This window comes from Acanthochromis polyacanthus, chromosome 8 (genome assembly GCF_021347895.1).
Source record: "Acanthochromis polyacanthus isolate Apoly-LR-REF ecotype Palm Island chromosome 8, KAUST_Apoly_ChrSc, whole genome shotgun sequence".
NCBI classification, from domain to species: domain Eukaryota; kingdom Metazoa; phylum Chordata; class Actinopteri; family Pomacentridae; genus Acanthochromis; species Acanthochromis polyacanthus.
Genome location: NC_067120.1, coordinates 11,200,432 through 11,224,541, shown reverse-complemented (window position 1 = coordinate 11,224,541; position 24,110 = coordinate 11,200,432). Strand labels below are relative to the sequence as shown.

Genomic DNA, 24,110 nt, shown 5'->3' with positions numbered 1-24,110 from the left:
CTGCATCTTCTCTGCACATTAAATGGGTTCTGTTACTTTACCACGAGGAAGCCTTTCCGTGGGAGCATGCCTACATGTCACACCCCATATAAAGGCGTATCAAAAGTCAAATGTTTATGAGGAACGAATCGCCAAGCAGAGCCTTAGAAAAACGCCCGAGCACCCACACACGCCTCCTCCAAAAAAGTATTGGATGTCCAAAGGAATCCAGTCACCCCCCCTTTGAAAGTACATATTTGACAAGGCAGAGTCAGGCAGAGTCTGCACTCCAGCTTTGCGTTCAGTTAGGCACAGACGCCCTAAGCCCCTCTCTCCCGCTCTCTCCTTGGTTTTCATTTGGACGTTTTGTTGGTGCAGTAATAAGCAGCCATGGATGCCATCAAGAAGAAGATGCAGATGCTCAAGCTCGACAAGGAGAATGCCTTGGACAGAGCTGAGCAGGCCGAGTCAGACAAGAAAGCAGCTGAGGACAGAAGCAAACAGGTCGGCTGATTTTTTTTTTCTTTTGTGGAAAACCCCAAAGATCGATAGAAAAAGCAGGAACACCAGAAGCAGTATAAAGCTGCTGCAAATTAAATGGATCGCCTCCTAAAGACGGATTAATTATTTTCACGGAAAATCCCAATTAAGGATTAAATTAAGAGTAACCCGTCGTTTTTTTGCTATTTCATTTTATTTATGTTGAAGTGGATGATTAGCAATTGGATGTGAATATAGCCTAGAAAATGTGCTAATGTTTAGAAAATGTAAATTAAAGATCGCGATTTTGGTTGAAAAATTGCATGTTCATTTTATATTCTGTTTAACTTTACAATTTCTTCATATGCATGTGTAGTTAGAGGACGAAATAAGAGAGATGGAAAAGAAATTGCGTGTTACTGAAGACGAAAGAGATAAAGTGTTTGAGGAGTTCCAAACTGCTGAGGAAAAACTTCTGACTGCTGAGGAAGTCGCCACCAAGGTATCTGAACCTGAAATGCATGAGCTTCCCTAACCTTTTTCCTCTCTCTCTCTCTCTTTCCCCTGTCCTGTCCTGTCCTGTCCTGTCCTGTCCTGTCCTGTCCTGTCCTGTCCTGGGTCTCTCTCCCTTTACGCGCTCCTGCGCCTTTGCGCGCTCACGCACCTCCGTCTCTCCGCTGATCACCTCTGAAACTGTGCTACACTGAAAAACACTCAAGCTTGAGGACGATTTGGTAGCTCTGCAGAAGAAGCTGAAGGGAACTGAGGATGAGTTGGACAAGTACTCTGAGGCTCTTAAAGATGCCCAGGAGAAACTTGAGCTGGCTGAGAAGAAAGCCACCGATGTAAGTAAGGAAGGGACTCACAATGGCACCTTTCCTGCACAAACACGCTTCCTCACACCTTCATTCTGTCACCTCATTAAGGGAAACGACAGTTCAACACCCCTGAGAAAGACAACTTTTCAAATTTCATCTGTTATCCCTGAAATTATTTATTATTATTTTATTTATTTATGTGTTTATTGTTAGGATGGGTGAATTTGGTGCCACTGCCCATCCTGGAAAACTCCAAAATGACTTTTTTTTTTTTTTGCTCATCCAGTCATTGTTGAACTGTTTTTTCCAAGGATCACATGCACAATCACAAGTCAGCCCAAAGAAACTCAAATTTGGCATTTAACTGAAGCAAACATTACTTATTTTAAACTAAATCCCCCTCTACTGTCTGAATCAAACACTATTGGAAGCTATATTGTGGATTTCTTGTGTTTTAGACCCAGATCTGTCCAGTCTTATAGGTCTTTTTTTCCACAGTGATAAGGGAAGTAGCTCTAATGTGCAGTCTTCCCAAGAGCTCAGAGAGCAAGCGCCTGGATAAATATAGCCCACTGCTTTATATGGTCAAGATAGAGCTCACATCTGCAGACTGCGCTCTCTGCTTACCACAGGGAAAAACACTGTTTCCCATCAAAACCTCCCAGGCCATTATTCCAGGCTAATTAGAAAAAAAACAACAACACACATTCAGTTTATTTACAGATAATTCAACAAATGATCTCTGTTTAAATGCATTTGTCACTCCAGTGTTTTCTTCCCTTTTGGATAAGGAGGCTACAAGACAGACAAACTATGCCAAGAATTTAGATTTGGCATTTAAAGGTTGCGACCTGGAGAAGACTAAATACACTTTGCGTCCTCATGCACACCACAAGAGCCCCATTAATGACAGAATCAGGGTGACGTCCAAGTTCAAGAGACAAGAGTCAAACCAGAGGAATCAGGTTGCAGTAAGCGGCCCTCTGAGGGGAAAAACAGTTGTAATAATCCTTTAATTGGATCACAAAGAGGGACTTAGGCCAAAGAGCGTCACAGTCTACTGAGCTGTATTCTATCACACTTGTTTTGTATTTCCTATACATAGCTGTAGACTTCTTTTATTTTTAATATTCCTACAGTAAAGTTTGAGCAGGGCTGGAAAGATCAAATGGGTTTAACTACTACTTAGTGTTTTTATAGCCTTGTTTTTTACCCACTTTTCTTATTTTTGGACTGCGCTGTTCTGTGATATTTGCAAACTTTCAAACGCAGCCTGTAATTATAGCATTCAGTGCATTGAATGGCCTCAAAAATATTTCACTGCCACGTATGTAAGGCTCCCAGATGACCCGCAGAGGGCGCTGCAGCTCCGTTCATCCAGCATCATGATCGCAGCAGCTGTCAGACTGGGTGTGTTCCTATCATTAAACATTCATTGTTGTTTTGCATCAATTCAATTTCGTCACATTTTATTATTTTACAACCCCGTGCTGAAGATTTCCGCGTTGCAAATCTCTGAACAAGCCTGCACAATGTGAATTTTTTTCAGAGCCTGCTCAGAAATAAGCGGTACTTCCTGGATAACCACAGGCGCTGCACGGTGCGTCTCCAGAAAGCTTGCGCACTGTGCTGCCTCGTCTTTACGCAGCCTTCAGCACCATCACGGACGTCATCTCGTTTTCTTGTCAATTTCTCGGAAACTGTGCTCGGACTGTAGCTCCGGATTTTTCTAAATTAAATACAGTAGCAGAGTAAAGAGAAAAATAATAATAATGGCCGGAGCTACGTCGTTGGAGGCAGTCAAACGAAAAATCAAAACCTTACAAGATCAGGCAGACGGTGCTGAAGAGAGAGCCGAGAGGTTACAGAGGGAGTTGCTTGAGCAGAGGAAAGCCAGGGAACAAGTAAGCATGTTTACAGACGTATTACACTTTTGAAGGCTTTTGTTTGTTTGTTTAATTCATTTAGTTTGGAGCGATTACGCATTGAAGTAGCGGGATTTTCTCGTTACGCATCGCCGCGGAGGAAGCTGAGCTGTTTTGCCTCCATGTGCTGCCACCACAAGTCTCAGATGAGGCTCTGAGAGTCTCCTGCTGCTGCTGCTAAGCGCTTATAATTGGCAACGTTAGGCCTCTGATGCCTTCACAGTTGAGCCACTGTGGAACAGAGGATCGAGGTGTTGCCTCCACTCCCCCCCTACTTTGTTTCCTATTTTCTGATGCACTTGTCAACCTGCTTTTCAGGCGGTTCCGTTAATTCCACCGTGCAGCACACTCCAGCACAAGGCCAAAATATTTGAATGAATTGTTTTTTCAACAAGCAGGAAGTTGCAACTAAACTGTGGCAACACTTAAGGTGCCAGTGCGCACAGTGAACAGTGAGCCCCTGCTCTTTGACTTGCCCTTATAAGGACAATAGGTTTTCACAGCCACAAAGCGGCAGTTAATGTGGACGAGAGAGAAATGTTTGTGCACAGGCTCGAAGCAGCCACAGTTCATCACAGGCTCAGTCTAACAGTTTGTAGTTTTGTGATAATCAGCCACAAAAACAGCTGATCCAGTTGCTTCAGTTTCTCGATTCTTCAAAACCCTCTTGATGCACTGTGGTTCAGCTCTGCACACATGACCTAAAAGGTCCTTTGTCTTTTCAGACAAACCTCTAGTACGTGTATCCTCTTTTTTACTGTGCATTTCACAGGGCAGTCGAGTCTCATACCTGCTGAGCAGTCATGAGAAAGCAGAAGTACAATCGGGTTTGAATACCAACAGGCCTGCCCTTTTTTCATTTCGCATTATTACGCAACTCCCAACGTGGAGCAGTTAAATCACATTTACATGTCTCACAGAGTTGTAAACTTCCCAGGGAGCCTTCTCTGTGTGTAGCATGTGATTAGTCATTTTCACTATTCAGTAATTCTGTCAGGCCCTTTGACTCAGGCCTTGTTAATGTTCTCTCAGGGGCCCAGTAATGAGGCGCAGTGTTCAACCCTCTGTCAGTCTGGGATGTTATCATTATCATTATACATAGTCAGTGAGGAGCGCTGGGAAATCTGCTGGGAGGGCTTTTCCCAACAGGTGGCTCATGGAAACACTTTTTTAATAAGTATGATTGCATCCCTCCCATTGGACATTAAACAATATTTGAGTGCACCACTAAGACACCTGATCAAATCATGTATAACGTCTGTTTTCTTTGGGCTGACTTACAATCTGTGTGGAGTCATGCGATTTCCAGGTCATGTGTTAAAAATGGCGATCTCCAAGTTTTCCTGACGTGCTGTTCTCCTTCTCTTAGGCTGAGGGAGATGTCGCTTCCCTTAACAGACGTATCCAGCTGGTTGAGGAGGAGTTGGATCGTGCTCAGGAGCGTCTTGCCACAGCTCTGACCAAGCTGGAGGAGGCTGAGAAGGCCGCAGATGAGAGCGAGAGGTGGGTCAAACCTCTGGTTTTTGTCATTTTACTCTCATTCAGAGAGACTATGTGACTATGTTTCTATCATTTTGTAAGGGGCACAGGCAGTTATTCAGCCTCTTTCATATAAGAAAGCAATAATCCATTCGCCCTTCGACTATATTAAAGATTTACTAGCCGCTGTTACCGTTCATCGGATATCTGTATCCTCAGGCAGTCTGTCACATCTCAGCTCCTGATTCCTAACATCCCTTGACTGTTTGTTCCGTCACACAGAGGCATGAAGGTCATTGAGAACAGGGCCATGAAGGACGAGGAGAAGATGGAGCTGCAGGAGATCCAGCTCAAAGAGGCCAAACACATCGCTGAGGAGGCTGACCGCAAATATGAGGAGGCGAGTTCTTCAGCCCCCGGCAGCCGCCACTAAACTATTTGGACACACCAAACATGCAGATTTATCTACTGCAATCAGAGCTCCCGTCACCGACTCTGTTCCACTTAGAGATTTCTAAAATGTGGTTATTCATTTCACAACATAATAATCTGTTATTTTATGTAATCCAGTATGTTCACAGTCATGATTATATGGCAGTTTTACCCATATATGTGTAATTATAGCAACACTTTTGAAATTTTCAGTCCGACATCTGCCTTCACCTTGTTTGTGTGGGGTATAAACATTTGTTTAAAACACACTATAGTGTGGCTGCAAGCAGATATAGGTGTTTGTTAATGTATTTGTCACAGATAAATATTTAAATAAGTTACATACATAACACATATGATGACTATAGTCAAATATTTTGGTAAATATATCCTCAGGGTAGAAGTATTGATTCCTGGCACATTAGAGTTGACTTGGACCACTTTGACTCTAATGTCAGTGAACAGTGTCACATTTATAAAGTATTTGTCAATATCTAACACCTTGTTGTGCTGCACCTAAAGGTCGCCCGTAAGCTGGTCATCATTGAGGGTGATCTTGAGCGTACAGAGGAGCGCGCTGAGCTGTCAGAAGGGTGAGAAGTTTCACTTTTACATATCCAAACGTACACTGTGCATGTGCAAACATTCTGAAAGCTTTGAGCACTAATACACAATACGAGTATGGGACTTTTTTTTCCATTTAAACTGTGCTCTGTGTTCTCACTGTATGTGCCGATTATTTGCATGCTCGTCGTGGTTTGAATGGTTCTGGCTTGCACACGTGCGCCACACCCACTAACAGGCGTGCTCGAAGAATGGAGGATGAGCTAAGCGTTTTGGAGCAAAGCATGAAATCACTAAAATCCTCAGTCGCACAGGTACTACAAACAAAAGCTAACACACACTTGTATTATCTTTGAATGGCTCGTGCTGCCTCTGCTCTGCTCTGCTCTGCTCGCTGTGCTTGTTCTTTTCCTTCTTTTATGCTCTTTTGTTTTGGGTTTATGAGACAGTTTCAGGCCTAACATGGCACGGGCTGTGCAAGAATAACACCTTACATTTAAGAGAAGCAAATGCTGAAATGTCATTACCTAAATTATTAATTTCACTACTCTGTGAATGGAGCTATTCTCACATTCCTGCTCTGTTAAGGCACTTTTAGGGCACTTTGGGTTCCTTCCTTGTATATTCCCTGTAGTTCTTACTTGTTTTGTTTCCTCTCCCTCTCTTTCTACTTTCCCTCGACCTGTTTTGTGTTTTCCACCTCTCTGCTTTTCTCCATCCTTGTTTCCCTCCTTTTCCTCCCTCTCCCTCTTCTTGTCCTTGGCAACTTCATCCCTTTGTCTAAAACACCAGCAAATGCTCTGAGCTTGAGGAAGAGTTGAAAACTGTGACCAACAACCTGAAGTCACTGGAGGCCCAGGCTGAGAAGGTAAGTGCACCTCAGCTTCCCGACAGACTTGATGGATGGGAAACAGAAGAGCCCGGGGAGTCGAGTCTCCTCACTTCAGTTTTATTTCATACTCGTCTCTGTAAATGCTGTAAAACATGTGTGGTATCAGTTTGAATACACTGTCCAGTGTTTGACTCCATGCCCATAGTCTTGACTCCTCGTCATTGTTTTTGGCCCACAGTACTCACAGAAGGAGGACAAGTATGAGGAGGAGATCAAGGTCCTCACTGATAAGCTGAAGGAGGTAAATTTTACACTGCCTTATCTGGGGTTGCAGCCTGAATCTGGGCTGATGTATACAAATCACTGGTGGTGTATCACAGCTCAAGTTGTTGGACTGACTCATAAATCTGTCTCTGGAATGCAGGCTGAGACTCGTGCTGAGTTCGCTGAGAGATCAGTAGCCAAGCTTGAGAAGACCATTGATGACTTGGAAGGTATGTTTTTTTCACCTCTGAACTCAGAATGCAACTCTGGTTATTTTGAAATGTTTATTGTGTCAGTGATGTGCGAAATAAAAAATCTGCTTAGCACATTCTTGGCTTTCCTCCTGAACTCTTTTCAGCTCCCCTCTTAATTTCATCGCGGCTCTTTTTTCAGACAGCATCTTACTCTGTTCTGATCCTCTCTCTATTAAATCTAGCTGGTTTGCTTTTGAGTTCCAAGGTAGGAAAGGCAATCCAGCGTAGATGATTACTGAGTGTTCAAGGAGCCATAGTGAGAGATAAAGGCTGACAGCGATATGGCAGTGAAATACAGCCCATTTCTCGATGGTGCTGAGGAACTGACCCTTACTTTTTTTGCACTTCCATTCTATCATTTTTCTGGTATAACTTTGTTTTCCTCTTTTCCTTTTTGTTTTCAACTCTTCTATCATCTCTCCCTGTCTTCCCCTCTGCCTTCTCTATGGCTCTGGATGCTTCACCTTTCACCTCGTCATGTGCTCCTCCACCTTTGCTCTCTCTCTCACTTCACCACCCTCCCCCTCACTTCACCCCTGGCCCACCAATAGATGAGTTGTATGCCCAGAAACTGAAGTACAAGGCCATCAGCGAGGAGCTGGACCACGCCCTCAACGACATGACTTCCATGTAATTTTCAACTTGCCGCACCTGCTTGTTCCGCCAGCAGCCTCCGCTCCCCTGCACCTCTCCACACCAGCTGCCTCTCCTCCTTTGTCTCCCATATGCATACTTTTACTCACTAGAACTATTACATTCACCTCTTTTATCCGTTACTACACTTCACATACTTATGCAGCTATGTTTTTATATAGTCTAATGTTTTAAAACAGACATTGCGGTATCCCCTGTCTGTGTATTTGAAGCCCCTATGCAATAATTACAACTCACTAAGTGACCTACATTCATATACCTTCGTTAGTGTGATGATACTGTATGCCCTTTGCATCAGTATCATTGGTGCCAGTGCTGTAAACAGAACTGAAGTTGTGGTTTCTGTTTTCATTTTTAGCTGATGCAGTTATGTGTTGCATTACTTAATATGTGAAAAGTAATCAATGTTCATTTTGTGAGATGATACACTGCTGTCTTCACATGCTATTTTGACATCCTGAGCATGCAGGTTGTCTATTGAAATGTCTAAGACTGTATTCAGGAAGCATTTCAATTCATCTGTTTTCACTCGCTGTAACTCAAGGTTATGTCCAGCGTTTCCCTTTTCCTCTTCTACTAATATGGTCTACTTCTGCCCAGAAGAAAGGCCCCATGTGTGTTTGTGAGACCCCCCTTTGATGTGTCATCATACCGGCTAAAGGTTAGCTGTCATAATTTAGCATCACCGGGGCCAAGCTCCCAGTGATGCTAAATTAAGTGTTGTCCGTCCGTCTTCGGTGGTTCTGTTGGAGATTAACGCGGAGCACCACGTCTGTCCGTCAGTCCAGTGCTGCACTTTGTGTCAGCAGGAAGGTCTTGATGTAATCAGAGGAGTTGCTCCGACCTCCACTTTGTGTTTGCGAGTGTGTTCAAACGTACACAATGCATTTCCTTTGTGTATTGTGGATTTTGTAGTGCCGTGCCGTGACTCTTGTGGTTCTGGTGTATTGTGGTGCGCATCTCAGATTTCCGTAGGACCCACGCCGACCCCCCTGGTTCACTGTACTTCTTCTCTTCCACACAGATAAATTGTTTACACCTCATCAACGACGCCTCCTGCCGGCTGAGTGGCATCTGTCTGCTCTCACCAGCCTTCTCTCCATTTCCCCTTCCCTCTCTGTCTTCGCTTTCCTTTCCTCCTCATGTTTTCATCCTCATGTCAACGTTAATTGCATCCCATCACTTGTACAGAATCCTAGAATCTTTCTGCGTTGTGTAAAAAATAAACGTCCTTCCTTCTATGTAAGCTGTATCTCTTTACTCTGTCCTGTTTTTTTCTTTTTAATTTCTATTTATTTTCAAGTGGCTCTAATAAAACCAGGAAGCCTTCATTTTAAGTTATGTTACTGATTTTGTTTCTGCATCTCATCAAACCATTAGCTCCCGCTAACTCATTCTTTGGAATGTTCTTTTTATTTTCTTCAAATATTGATCTGTGAAGCTGAGATATTAGAAATATCGCCGTAGTGCTGTGAGCACAAGAACCTAGAGGAACTAAAGGTGCTTGACTAAAAGCTGAGCCGAGTTGTCTTTTGAGAGTGAGTGAAGCGAGCACTTTGCAACATGTAGTATCCTGACAGGAGTAACGAATAGGAAGGATGTGAGAAATGGTGGGAATTGGTGCTGATTGTTATCAGGAAGATTGTGGTAAAGCAGAGTGATGGGTGGAAATACAGAACAGTATGTAAGTGTTGTTGAACATTATCTGGTGCTGGAAAAACTGGAGGATATCAGTGATTATGACAAACGGGCTTTGTATGATACACAGTATCCTGTCATATATTGAAATAAATATACAGTGACACGTTCTGAGTCTGTTTTATTACAGCCATTGCAATAAATTCAGACACAGAAATACAAAGAGAAGTGAGCACTTTTCTGGTGTGTGTGATTTGAGACTTCAGAACTGTGGTTGGGTCACATCCTTAATGTCTTTTAAACAAGAGACCAACCTCAGACTGCTGATTGGCTGACATTTAAGCATATGCAAAGATGTTTTAGTGGATATTATGACAGACAGACACAACTGCGATTGAATCTGTTATTTTTTTCTATTTCCACATTATCCAGGATTTTATTTTAGGATCAATTGTTAATGCTGTGTTTCCTTTTTCTGGGTTTAATCAACTCATCCTCCGTCCTTTGTGTTTACTTTACACACTGTCCTGGCTTACTTTACCCTTTGCAGATAAAAATCTCAAACGGCTGCCAAAGCTTAATCTCAAAAATTAGAGTAAAATGCTTTTTTGATTGTTATTTAAGAGCCATTCAGATATTTTCACTGTGTTATAAGAAGATTTAAAGTGTCTTCAATGACCTATTCTAGAGAAGGTAGGTGTCAGAAGACATTGCGCTTTCTCGTTTCCCATTTTTCTCTGATTTCCTGTCCTCTCTGTTTTTCACCTTGCTTTCTGACTGCAAAGATCACCTCTACCGGCAACTCGAGAAAAACCGCCTACTCAATAATGAACTGCGTGTGGCCTTGAATGAGGACTAACTTGTGTGAATGTTGAATCTGTTTGTCTGTTTTTAACATGTGTGAGACAATCTGATCCAGTGTAAGATCCAAAGCTCCTCCGTTTGCATTGTCCGTGTACGATGCCTGCACTGCCTGAAATTTGTGTTGCTGTTGGTGGACGTGTATTTAAAACAGTGAAAATCAGGGATTATCTTGAATATTTCATTTTCAAGTCTTAGTTTAGCATCATAACATCAATACTGTAATATAACATTACTTAATAATCATTTTTTGTAGGTTGTTGTTCTGTTTATGTATGTCAGTGTTGTAGATTTGCATGGTTGCTTGCATATCATAATATGAGCTTGTTCATTCAGTGTGTTTCTCTTGTTTTCTGTCAGTGCTGTGTAGCTCCGGTTTAAAAAAAAAACACTCAGATGTAACAACTGAGCTGAATGATGTAGCAGGCTTGATTATTAATGCAAGCTAACCACCTGACTCACTTGTGCTGGCCTGTGTGAGATTAAAATGTCTTCATTTGATGCCCTAACAGAGAAACTGTCACATGCTAAAGAAGAGAACCTCGATATGCACCAGATGCTGGACCAGACTCTAATGGAACTGAATAATTTGTGAAAGCACAGGCTGACCCCACACACACTGTGGTTTTTGGCTTTTTGTACTTGCACCTTGCTTACCGTAAACCCCTCTTCTCGTACCTTGTCAATGGTGGAGAATAAACAGCCAGATGCTATTCTTATTGCACCGTCCTGCCTTCAGCGGAACTCAACCAAGGAGCAAAGCTAAGAGGAAGCAAAGCTTAACCATTCCCTTTGTTGAAGCTTAAACTGAGAAACACAATTGTTTGTGCAAGCCAGTTTTCATGTCTGCCTTTTGCAATCCTTGAGATGTTTTTTTTTTGTTTGTTTTTTGCATTTTTTTTTTTTTTACAAGTCATCTGGTGAAATAACGTGCCACTGGTTACAAAAATTGTTTTCTACATCTGTACTGAAGCTGATCTGGTACTTTTCCATTCCACCTTGATTATGCACATACCAAAGGACAAAGTGGAGAAATTTTGCACTTAGAAAAACCTCATCATTATGCATATTTACAAACTATGTTTAAAAAAATACACATTAGACTCCCTACCCCAATTTAAAAAAAATCACAAGTCTAAGTATACATTGGCTATGCCTGTCAGTGTGTATACTGGTGCTACTGTATTGTTGAGCAGTGAAGAAGATGCTAACTCCTTACAGTATGTTCTTTCTAATTTTGTTTAAAATCATGGTACAAAATTTTTTCATCTTGTCTGTGGAGTATGTTTTCTGTCAACTGGTCGTGCATTGTTTTAGCATTGTTTTAATGTAGATGTTTCAAGTGTTTATCATAACTGAAATGTACAAATTATGAATATAAATAAAAGCACGTTTTGAAAGTTTTCTAACTTTGTTCATGGTGCATCTGTTGCCTTTTTATTTATTACAGAGGTGATCTAAATTAAAGGTTTGGGGAAGAGGGAATGAAGCACAATGCAGTATAAAGGAAAAAAAAATGTATAAACTTAATCTTTTCTCACAGATCTGGAGAATGTGTTAAACTTCCAGCACAAGTGGAGATTTGTTCAGTTTGCAGTTTTATTGCATTACTTTTGGCTCAGTTGTTCATGACCTTCAATTTGAGTTCAAGCTCAGGATAAACATTGTCATGTGTTTCTTTGGTTCACTGCAGCTACTGGACATTATCGCTTCGGTTTAATAATAGCTAAACCATGTAGCACCAGTGGAAATGTTATTCAATTATAGAAGATTTCATCATATATGACTTTATGGTAAACTATGACTGCCATTGCTTATACATTTGCAGACTGACTTCTCTCAGTAGCTGCCACTAGAGTTAAACACTGTATGAGTGGTGTGGACATGTGAAAAAGAAAAATGGACTTCTACCGCCTATTCAAAACTGCAAGCATGTACAATATACAGTATTGTATATGCAGCTCGTGGAGACATGGAATTTGAACAAAAAATGTGTCTTGTGCTGACAGCAGCTAAATAGTTGGCATGACCTCAAAGTCCTCTGTTGTACCAGTGGGCAGATAAGTGTGTTTGCATGTGTGTTTGTGAGAGAGAGAGAGACAGGGAGACCTTACGCTGAATACAACTGCACAAAATTCAGAGTTTCATCTAAAGTTTGAGAGTGTAACAAGGTTTGGGTTGACATCTTTCAGCACTCTGCTCCATATTCTCGACCCTGACTGTGAAATGTATATAAAACTTTAACAGCACCACTCAATACCTTAAATTGTTAAAAATATTAAAGGTAACAACTTAAAAGATTGGATTACCATTACGGCCCACAATTCACTGTGAATCATTCAATTTAATAGATTACAAATTTATTAGGGAATGTTCAGTACCAGAGAGCAATATAAGCCAAGGTGGTTTCTGCATTATTTACTCAGTCTCACGGCTCATTTTTTGGTTGGTTGTTTCCCTTATGCTTATATGATGCACTTTCCTAATTGCAGATATTCAAGTTCTGTGACACAGAACTGAATTTTATTTCAATATGGGGAAAATGCTTTGTCCCTACACAAAATATAAACTATATAAAATATAAACACAGTTGTGCTTATATGGGCTTAGAAAGTTCACAGCCTGACCTGACTCTGAGATCAGGCTCAATCTGCTGCACCTGTGCGATTGAGCTCGGCTGTGTGTTGTTGCCAATCAGCTGGGCGGGGATATAAGGAGGGATCTCCTAGCTGCTCAGTTGGGTATGGGTAGGCAACCTAGAGTTTGACACCATCAGTCAGCCTTCTTTTCAGAAACCAAAGTGTCTTTGTGACATTAATGCCCAGAACTCAGCAGTTCTTTCTTTTTGTTTTGGGGAATGGTATTTTCTTTTGAAGGGTTTGACTTTTTGTTTTTTATCTACCACTTTTGGTAGACTTAGTGGGGGATAGTGGTATTTAACCATACCCTATCCCCTTTTAGACCACAGACCCCATTTTCTGTTTGTTTGTGCAGTTTTTTGTTTGTTTCACCCATGAATAACCTTAGTTTATTTAATTTGTGTGAGACTGGGGGGGTTGAAATGTAACAGTGTGTGATATTTTTGTTAAATTATGCTACTTTTACAACATGATGAAGTAAGTATTTGTTGCTCCTACAAATGCAAGTCAGAGGAGAGAACTCTGCTGCGTTTGTGTTGCTGTTTATAGTAAGTTGCAAGCAGCTGGGTTTAAACAGAATGCACATTTAATATTTTAAGATTAATGTGGGTGGAATTTACCATTTTATCATCGATTCCCTTTATCTTTGGTAGTCTTATTTGCATAAACCACAGCTGCATTGTTTCAGGCTGAACGGCCCTCTCGCTCGATGTTTTGCGAATCATGATGCGATTAGCTTGGTCTTGTTCGATGATGCATATAGGAAGTAAGCAAGTTACAGCAGCAGTTCAACAACCAGTTGTTGACAACAAAAGGAGCAGAATTGCTAAGGATGTCACGGTTGTTTTTGTCTCATCGTTTTTGTACTAAATGCACCTTTCTAACTTTGCGGGAGTCTCCTTTGCTGACCGCAGCTCGAATCAGGCAGCAGCAGCCGAACGGTGTTTTTATACAGAAACGTCGATTTGTTGGAGGTTCGGGTTTTTACAAACACCGGTCAAAGTTCACGGTTTGGATATGTGGCGCCGGTGTGGGACTTGTTTTAGCCGCCGGGCTGAAATACAGCTCTGATGGTGCCAACAGCTCCTGTGCTGATAAAGTTGGCAAAGCAGAGAGGAGCGATCGATACAACGGAGCCATAAAAGTTAGCAGAGACCTTGTGGAGCGGATAAAGGTAGGCACAGAGGTAGGCCTGGGAGCTGTTGTTGATTCACCAGCTTCCATATCTCCTTTAACTTCTATCTCCTGTGTGACTTTATTGCCACCCGTATCACCTCGGTTTATCTGTGTGTTGTCAGGCTGAGGTCGGGGCTCCTGGGCTGGTTGTTGGGGTCTCAGTGGATGGAGCTCAGGTCTGGTGTGAAGGTTAGTGACTGTCGTGTTCAGTAAAGATGGAGCTAGTTGCATTTTTTCCCAACATGACAACACCAGTTTTACTACAGTACTTCTAGACAGTTGTCCAACATTCACTCACAAGAGAACTTAACGTGTCCAGTGTTAAAATGTGACGGAAACTGTTCTACGAGGGCAAATACTGGAGCAATAGGGCCCCCAGGTTTATCACGTCTGCACAATTTTAGCCTAAAATGGCACAGTGTTATGTCAGATTTCCAAAGTTTGAAAAACCTGATACATCTTGAATATGCCCTGAATTCTGTCATGCTTGCTGATTTCCTATCAATTTTGGAGACAGCAGGTCCGATTTGTGGCACTGGCAGTGACACTTTTTGTGGCACCGCGGCGGTGCCACGGTTAATGCCACTGTGCAGTGACACTTTTAGTGGCACCGCGGCGGTGCCACGGTTAGTGCCACTGTGCAGTGACACTTTTAGTGGCACCGCGGCGGTGCCACGGTTAGTGCCACTGTGCAGTGACACTTTTTGTGGCACCGCGGCGGTGCCACGGTTAGTGCCACTGTGCAGTGACACTTTTTGTGGCACCGCCGCGGTGCCACGGTTAGTGCCACTGTGCAGTGACACTTTTTGTGGCACCGCCGCGGTGCCACGGTTAATGCCACGATTAATGCCACTGTGCAGTGACACTTTTTGTGGCACCGCTGCGGTGCCACGATTAATGCCACTGTGCAGTGACACTTTTTGTGGCACCGCTGCGGTGCAACGGTTAATGCCACTGTGCAGTGACACTTTTTGTGGCACCGCTGCGGTGCCACGGTTAATGCCACTGTGCAGTGACACTTTTTGTGGCACCGCCACGGTTAATGCCACTGTGCAGTGACACTTTTTGTGGCACCGCTGCGGTGCCACGTTAATGCCACGATTAATGCCACTGTGCAGTGACACTTTTTGTGGCACTGCTGCGGTGCCACGGTTAATGCCACTGTGCAGTGACACTTTTTGTGGCACCGCAGCGGTGCCACGGTTAATGCCACTGTGCAGTGACACTTTTTGTGGCACCGCAGCGGTGCCACGGTTAATGCCACTGTGCAGTGACACTTTTTGTGGCACCGCAGCGGTTAATGCCACTGTGCAGTGACACTTTTTGTGGCACCGCCACGGTTAATGCCACTGTGCAGTGACACTTTTTGTGGCACCGCCGCGGTGCCACGGTTAATGCCACGATTAATACCACTGTGCAGTGACACTTTTTGTGGCACCGCCGCGGTGCCACGGTTAATGCCACGATTAATGCCACTGTGCAGTGACACTTTTTGTGGCACTGCTGCGGTGCTACGGTTAATGCCACTGTGCAGTGACACTTTTTGTGGCACCGCAGCGGTTAATGCCACTGTGCAGTGACACTTTTTGTGGCACCGCCGCGGTGCCACGGTTAATGCCACTGTGCAGTGACACTTTTTGTGGCACCGCCGCGGTGCCACGGTTAATGCCACTGTGCAGTGACACTTTTTGTGGCACCGCCGCGGTGCCACGGTTAATGCCACTGTGCAGTGACACTTTTTGTGGCACCGCCGCGGTGCCACGGTTAATGCCACTGTGCAGTGACACTTTTTGTGGCACCGCCGCGGTGCCACGGTTAATGCCACGATTAATGCCACTGTGCAGTGACACTTTTTGTGGCACTGCTGCGGTGCCACGGTTAATGCCACTGTGCAGTGACACTTTTTGTGGCACCGCCACGGTTAATGCCACTGTGCAGTGACACTTTTTGTGGCACCGCCGCGGTGCCACGGTTAATGCCACTGTGCAGTGACACTTTTTGTGGCACCGCCGCGGTGCCACGGTTAATGCCACGATTAATGCCACTGTGCAGTGACACTTTTTGTGGCACCGCAGCGGTTAATGCCACTGTGCAGTGACACTTTTTGTGGCACCGCCACGGTTAATGCCACTGTGCAGTGACACTTTTTGTGGCACCGCCACGGTTAATGCCACTGTGCAGTGACACTTTTTGTGGCACCGCCGCGGTGCCACGGTTAATGCCACTGTGCAGTGACACTTTTGTGGCACCGCCGCGGTGCCACGGTTAATGCCACGATTAATGCCACTGTGCAGTGACACTTTTTGTGGCACTGCTGCGGTGCCACGGTTAATGCCACTGTGCAGTGACACTTTTTGTGGCACCGCCGCGGTGCCACGGTTAATGCCACTGTGCAGTGACACTTTTTGTGGCACCGCCGCGGTGCCACGGTTAATGCCACTGTGCAGTGACACTTTTGTGGCACCGCCGCGGTGCCACGGTTAATGCCACGATTAATGCCACTGTGCAGTGACACTTTTTGTGGCACTGCTGCGGTGCCACGGTTAATTCCACTGTGCAGTGACACTTTTTGTGGCACCGCAGCGGTTAATTCCACTGTGCAGTGACACTTTTTGTGGCACCGCAGCAGTTAATTCCACTGTGCAGTGACACTTTTTGTGGCACCGCAGCGGTTAATGCCACTGTGCAGTGACACTTTTTGTGGCACCGCCACGGTTAATGCCACTGTGCAGTGACACTTTTTGTGGCACCGCTGATGCTACTGTTTGGGCGAGATGCCACAGCGGTATTTCCAGTGGCCTCTGGAGATGCCAGCAGAGATGCCACGGTTAATGCCACTGTTTAGGGAACATGCCATGGTTAATGCCAGTACTTTTACCGCTGTTTGGGCGAGATGCCATGGTTTATTCCGCTGTCTGAGGGAGATGCCACCAGGGGTGAAAGTAAGTCGGAACGGTCCGGAACTGCGTACCAGCAAAAGATCTTGTGGCGGAACGCAGTTCCGTGAAAAGGTCTGCTGGCGGTACGCTGCTCTTCCACCGGTATCTATATGGGTACGCCGCCCGGCCTGCCTGCTATCCATAGATATCGACCGGAGTTCACTTAGCAGTACGTGAGTGCGCATGCGTGTCTACTTCCGTAGAAGCCTGCGGCGGTGCCACAAAAAGTGTCACTGCACAGTGGCACTAACCGTGGCACGGCGGCGGTGCCACAAAAAGTGTCACTGCACAGTGGCACTAACCGTGGCACGGCGGCGGTGCCACAAAAAGTGTCACTGCACAGTGGCACTAACCATGGCACCACGGCGGTGCCACAAAAAGTGTCACTACTAGCTGCCAGTGCCACAAATCGGTCTTGCCCCTACTGCAATTTTGGCATGAAACTGTGGATATTATGAAATTTACACTTTTTTACACAAATTCCAAAAACAAATTACGCAAACATAAGTAACATGTATAAACAAACCAACCAACATGAGTTTATGGTAAATTGTTACAAGGGCTGCAAGTAACAATTTTCTTTATAAGTCTGCCAGTTGTTTTCTACAATAATTGATTAAATGTTGATGACATCCACAAATGTCATGCTTTGTCAACAACCTGAAGAAGTTTACTGTCACAGAGGAGGAAAGAACCCCTAATATATTCAGAGAATTTTGACTTTTATTCTTTAAAAGAATGCTCAAAATGATTAATCAGTTATCAAAATTATAGATAAATTGATAGTTGACAACTCAACTTAGGGTATTATGAGCTGAACAGTTTTGGAATCCTTGTAATGAAATGGGTTTAAATGATTTATCTGCAATCTTTAACATATTCCTCAAGGAACAAAAACTCAACGCGTTTGTGATTCGTTAAAATTCCTCATGTAATTCAGGGATCGGTTATGCCGATTTGGAGAATCGTGTCCCATGTACCCCAGAAACAGTGATGCGAATTGCCAGCATCAGCAAGCCCCTCACATCTGCAGCTGCTGCACGACTGTGTGAGCAGGGGAAGCTCAATCTTGACGTCCCAGTGCAGACATACGTCCCAGAGTTTCCCCAGAAACAATTTGATGGACAAGATGTAAGTCATTTAAATTAGTGCAACAGTTCTTTCATCTTAGCAGCCCTGTCTTGTTCATTTTTATGTTAAGCGCTCATGCACTTTGTGTATTCTGCTTTTCTAAGGTCACGATAACCTCTCGTATGCTTCTGTCCCACCTAAGTGGTATACGGCATTATGAGAAGGATGCAAACAAAGTGAAGGAGGACAAGGAGAAAGCTAAGCGCCTTTTAAAGCCACCTGTTAAAGAGAAAGGGGATCGGAAGAGCTCATCAGAAAACAAAGATAAAACCACAACAGATCAGAACGCGAAAGGCAAAGATACGAGTCAGGCTCAGAAGAAGAAAGAGTTTGAGCATGAAGAGTACTACTTGAAGGACAACTTTGAAAATGTCATTCAGGCTTTGGACCTTTTTAAAGACGACCCGCTCATTTTCAAACCTGGTAAAGCACATGCTGTGTTTTCTCACTGAACCATTTAGATATAACACAGTTTCACTGATCATGACTTGATGAGTCAGATTCACATTTTTCCTACATGCAGGCACAACTTTCCTGTACTCCACTCACGCCTTCACCCTGCTCAGTGCTGTTATGGAGCGAGCTGCTAACCTACGCTTCCTGGATGTCATGATGGACATGTTTCGTGAGCTGGGGATGCTCAATACACTGCCTGAAGAGAATGAGCCAATTATTTACCACCGTGCAAGGTAACGTATAGTCACTAGTGCCAAGTTATCTCCAAATTAACAACCACAGTCGATCACAGAGTAGATGGGTCAATATATAATTGAGTGACTTTTGAAGTTCATGAGATATATCTTGAATAAATTTTTATTTAAAATAAAAAAAATGTTTTTTACGTTCATTATGATTGTCTTTACACATCCCATAGTTATTTATTATGGAAACAATCACTTATTGATAAAAAATGACTGGATATCATTAAAATGTCAACTAAATAACTGTCCAAATTTGATGACAACCACCTTTTAATTAGCTAAACAATAAAATGAGCTTATTAAAAAATAAATTTGATTGTGTTCTTTTTAAGTTGAGATAATCATGACAGATATTTCTTTTTGGAAAATAATGAATTGCATCCGTGTCTGAGAAATCGCTTTTAACTAAGTTATCCGTTACAAAAACACCTCTCAAGGAATTGTTAAGTCCAATCACATGACCTGCTCCACGTGATGTCATTTCCTCCTGAAGAAAAGACTAGCAAGACTCCAAGGCTTTCTTAGTTCTTTAATATAAAGTAGTGTGTGAGTCAAGTGTGGATTTATGGCATGTCAACAGGTTTACACCTGTAGCATCAACCTTACTACAATATCTTTATAGACAACTTTCAATTTTACTCAACTGTATATATAATATTTTAGAAGAATCTTTCTGTAAAAATGCCATGTGGTGTTTGGTTATAGGTGGCCATGTTGATTTTAGGTCTGAAAACAGCAAAAATGTCAACTATGATACAAAAAGTCCCGCAATTATATATATATATTGACCCAAATCTGTCAGTGTCATCAGAGTAGCAGCTGGTAGATGTTTGTTCCTTTGAGCTTGTTTTGATTGCTCATGTTCAGCAGTGTGCTAAAATCCAGTAGTGAGCTCATATTACCTGTTGATGCTCCTCCACAGATTTTATCATCACAGCAAGAGAGGACGTGTTGTGAACTGCCCCTATGTAGACAACTCCTACAAGTGGGCAGGAGGCGGCTTCCTTTCCACCGTGGGAGACCTGCTGCTGTTCGGTAACGCTCTGCTCTACAGCTACCAGGTGGCCAGCCTGAAGGACACTAAGGGCTTACTTCCTGGCTTCCTCAAGCCCAAAACAGCCATTGAACTGTGGGCACCAGTTGACAAGACAGAGGCCAGCTGGGACAAGGATGGACTGTACGCCCAAGGCTGGCTGGTAGTGGAGCAACTGCAGAAATACGGCGAGTGCAGGAAGCGCAGGCACTACGTGTCGCACACAGGGGGCGCTGTGGGGGCCAGCAGCGTCCTTCTGGTGCTGCCCGGTGAGGAAACAAACCAAGCACAGCCCCCCGTCCTTCCACGAGGAGTAGTGGTCACCATCATAGTAAACATGCAGTCTGTGGGGCTCAACAGCACAGCCCTGAAAATTGCTCACGAGTTTGACAAAGCCAGAAGTGTGAGAGAGTGAGGTGTTTACAGAGATGTGCCAGTTTAGTGAGAAGCATTTCAGATAAATGTCGTGATCTTGTGTAATTTTGATACAGTTTTTCAAATTGTGTGGAGTGGATTTTTTTAATGAAATAAATGTTGTCATGTATTTTATGTACATTTCTGCATTTAAGTATTTTGTATTGATTTCAACATGAGGTAGGGAAGCCATCTTGCCACTAGGGGGCAGCAGTTTACTGACTTTCTAACACCAACAAATTCAGTTGGTACGTTTTATAGAGAAAGTAGTGCATTTCTCTTTAAAAAAAAAAAAAAAAAGGAACACACCAATCCACTACGTTTTATGACAACACATTTGAAAGAAAAAATATAATTTTATACAAAATAGATAAAGTAAACATGGTGTAACTCCAAATTTTCTACATGTTGTTACCTAAAAAGCCCAGATTTTTCCTCGCAGCATCATGGCATGGTTTTGGGGGGGAAAAAAAACAGTGTGTTGACCTACTTCTGTCACTCAATCAGCAGAAGCAAAACACTGTACTAAACTTTCACAATGTACTCAAGGCTGAGCTGACATCAGAGATAACTTTGATCCTATGGCAGTGTTTCGAACTGACTTCCACCTCGAGTTTAACCCAGACTTTTCATGCCTGAGTGACGTTGTAGCCCATCATTTATGCTGATGAGAATTTTAAAGAGTAACTCGCCTGTCTAAGTTTAGTTTCCCCCTCCACAGGCGGTTGTTAGGAAGTGTGGGGGAACACTAGAAGACTAACAAAGTACCAAAAATGCAGCCCAACAAGTTTGAATTCTCTCCTCAGCTCACTGAATTGAAGCAAATTTGATGGCACCACTTTCATTATGCGACTCCTGGGATCTCCTGTGCCCCTGTTTTTAGATTTAAGGGAGCTGATGAATGGCTTGGGATAAGCTAATTATACAGACTCCTACACACACTCCATCACTAAGTTTACTGTGTGAGTGTGTTCTAACATACTCGGATATGTGAGAACAAAATCTCAGTTTTAAAATCTGCAGAGTGATGGAATTGTTGGCATCCTGACTAGTTGGTATGACCTCAAGGGGAAACTATGGTTCAGGGTCAGAATTGGATTTAGGTTTAAGTTAAGAATAGGTTCAAAGTTGAGGTTAGGAAAGAAATGTTGACGGTTGGGTTTAGCGGAGGTTAAAGAATGACAAGGAACTCATAAATATACCAATGTTAGTGTGGATGTTTAGTCTACAACCATAAATCTCACATTCAGATCATTCCATACATTTATTTACATGGTTCAAACTACACTTTGTAAATATAGTTCCGATACAGCACATGGATTGAAATGTAATTTATCTCCGGTAGCAACAAAGCCAACTTCATAGCTGTGTTTCAAAGAAAAAAAAAAAGCTACTCCACAAGGTGTGATTCAATTCTCGCCCACTCACACTTGTTTCACACCCTGTTTGTGTTTGTGTTAATGAATTACACCTTTCTGGAGCGATCAGCGTGAAATCTAGACATCTCATGAGAGGATTAATCAGCTATCGGCTCTTCACCTCGACTTTTAAGGTCAAGGCAGTAGTTTTTTGGGTTTTATTTTCTGTCTGCTGGTCTTATGTAGTCAGATCCAGAACAGTCAACATCCAGCGAGAATTGACACTTATTAGAATAATTTTATCATCCCATCTGACACAACGAAAACAAAAGAGTAAACAAATGTATATTAAAAACAAAAGGAAAGATCATACTCTCGATTTTACTCTCCAGTACTCTTGGTGGTTGTTCTGTTGGCTCTGTTTCCTGGCTTTCAGCGTTCTGTGTGAGGACACAAGTAGTGGTTATTAGCTTTAAAAAACTAGATGCACGCTGTAACTGTATGAGACGCAAAACAAAAACTAACACATCCTAGCACTATTTTTAAGTTGCCTTGGGAACATTGGCAATGCTAAATTCAAAAAGTACTCACTTGCGTACGTAGTAGATAACAACACCCAGTATCGCCAAGATGAGGAGGGCAACAATGACCACGGCTGCAATTAATCCTGCCTCCTTTGCATTCGGGGAAGAGCTAAAGAGCTGGAAGTGCTCACATCTGCTGCCTCTGTAGCTCTCACTGCACCTAAAGTGAAACATGACATAAAAGAATAAGGGAAATTTGAGAAGTGTCCATGTATTTCTGTTTTGAAATGAAACTTCCCCGAAGACACATTCCTTTCTCGAACAGAGTTAAACATTATGTTTTTGTTAAACTTACACACAGGAAAGTGAATCCACAGAAGAGATTTTATAGCATGTCCCTCCATTCATGCAGTAGGCAGCTTCCTTCCCATCACAGAGTTCTCCATGATCTACAGAGACATAATGACATTTAAGGAAAGACAGCTGTAGCAGAGCTCACTTTTTGAAATTATTGGTTGCTTCTGCTGATGATTATTTTTTTAATATTTACCAGCCATCATTTGTAATCGTTAGTCTTCCCGTCTCTACGAACACAAGAAGTATTTTTGAGTAATCTCTCACCATCAGAGAACTTCCAGATGCCAGTAATGAAAGTAAACCTACACATAAGTACATTTTCTTCAATTGAAAGGTGCGTAAACTGACATTAAGCTGTGAGTGAAATATGTATATCATCCCCCTCGCCCCAAATATATATAAAAATCTGCTCTTACCAGCTCGTGAAATCCTTGCTTTTGATGCTTGGCACAGGTCCTCAAGGTAAGTCACACTGACGCTAGGATCTCTGAGCACGCCGTCATGTAGGCGTGTTCCTCCCTTGGACTAAAAAATGTTGTGATTGCAGTTTGTCCACATTGTAAATGGCAAGTTAAACGTCAGGATACTACCCACTGATTTCAGGTAATTTGTTAGTGTGTGTCATAAACAGGGTCATTTGCTGGTGTATGAGCAAATCACAGTGGCATATCAGAAGTTTAAAAAGTCACATTTATATAGTTGACCTCTATGTGATCATAAAATATAGAAAACTTCTGTGTTTGTTCTTGGAGCTATAGTTGGATCATGACCTCCGGCACAGGATGGGTGAGGAAAGCAAATACTGTGCATGTGAACTCTGCATGCACAATAGGTAAGAAACAAATGAATGACTGGTATGCAAAGAAGGCATGAATGGAATCGTGGGAACTTTTTATAGTCTAAGAAAACATTGCAGCACTTCCTTCTGACAGATAATTACTCCTCTGTGCTCTGAACCGTTAGTTGACTCATTAAGCAGCCATTTTTAATTGTTTACTGCTTTTGTAATAAGAAATTGTCTTCTGAGGTATGTACAGTAGTGGCTGGGGTTTCTCAGTTTACAGGGGCCACAATCACTCACTGTGGAGATGTTAAATGGATTTTAATGATATTTCGGTTCGGATAAATGTTTTGTTTTTTAAGAGTAGACTTCAAGTAGCTTCTCCGCACAGGCCTACCATTGATATATTTCACTAGGCTAAACATTTCTAATAGGTCACCATTATTAAAGACTGTGTAACTCATAACTAATGCAGTTATTAATGGTAACAAATCATTCCATAATACTTTATAGATAGATGATAAGCTTCCAGCGAGTTATGGGTTGCCAGGTTGTGAAAAATCCCTTAGATGATGACACCTGCTCTATCCTTTAAATACTTTATCGCTCAAAATCTGTAGCATCTAATATTTTAGTAAATTCTGTCCATTATGTCTAACATAGGGTGTTAAGTATTTGTTGTTCCAACACACGTGATCTCTACTACAGTGGACATGAAACAACAAAGTAGGCATTATTTTAGAAACGATAATGTGCAGAGGAAAAGTGGAGTATAATACACCAGAAATCACAAGTCAGAAACACTTCACAGAGCATTGATAAGGTTGCCGATGTCTCACTCTTCCTTAAGGGCTCGGTGAAATTGGTGGACTGGATC

At 42.7% G+C, this 24,110-nt stretch overlaps 2 protein-coding genes across 16 annotated transcripts; both read left to right on the top strand.

Annotated features, from left to right (window-relative positions):
• The first annotated feature begins 237 nt into the window (after positions 1 to 237).
• Positions 238 to 11,584, top strand: tpm1 (tropomyosin 1 (alpha)). Of its 13 annotated transcripts, none has more exons than XM_051952033.1 (10): positions 238 to 483; positions 836 to 961; positions 4,572 to 4,705; positions 4,964 to 5,081; positions 5,636 to 5,706; positions 6,470 to 6,545; positions 6,748 to 6,810; positions 6,934 to 7,003; positions 7,579 to 7,657; positions 10,105 to 11,584. In XM_051952033.1, the coding sequence occupies exons 1-10, from the start codon at positions 370 to 372 to the stop codon at positions 10,145 to 10,147; spliced, it is 894 nt and encodes a 297-aa protein (XP_051807993.1). In that variant the 5' UTR covers positions 238 to 369; the 3' UTR covers positions 10,148 to 11,584. The 13 variants fall into 13 exon arrangements, with proteins under 13 accessions (XP_051807993.1, XP_022046613.1, XP_051807996.1 ...); XM_022190921.2 differs by lacking the exon at positions 7,579 to 7,657 and adding an exon at positions 1,179 to 1,304 and having other exon boundaries at positions 10,693 to 11,584; XM_051952036.1 differs by lacking the exon at positions 10,105 to 11,584 and adding an exon at positions 1,179 to 1,304 and having other exon boundaries at positions 7,579 to 7,661.
• Positions 11,585 to 13,570: 1,986 nt separating this feature from the next.
• On the top strand, positions 13,571 to 20,352 carry lactb (lactamase, beta). Of its 3 annotated transcripts, none has more exons than XM_022190942.2 (6): positions 13,571 to 13,993; positions 14,118 to 14,184; positions 17,875 to 18,065; positions 18,170 to 18,488; positions 18,589 to 18,754; positions 19,689 to 20,352. In XM_022190942.2, exons 1-6 carry the CDS (start codon positions 13,652 to 13,654, stop codon positions 20,212 to 20,214), a joined length of 1,611 nt encoding a protein of 536 aa, XP_022046634.1. In that variant the 5' UTR covers positions 13,571 to 13,651; the 3' UTR covers positions 20,215 to 20,352. The 3 variants fall into 3 exon arrangements, with proteins under 3 accessions (XP_022046634.1, XP_022046627.1, XP_051807556.1); XM_022190935.2 differs by having other exon boundaries at positions 13,571 to 14,005; XM_051951596.1 differs by lacking the exons at positions 13,571 to 13,993; positions 14,118 to 14,184 and having other exon boundaries at positions 17,202 to 18,065; positions 18,208 to 18,488.
• The last annotated feature ends 3,758 nt before the right edge of the window (positions 20,353 to 24,110 follow it).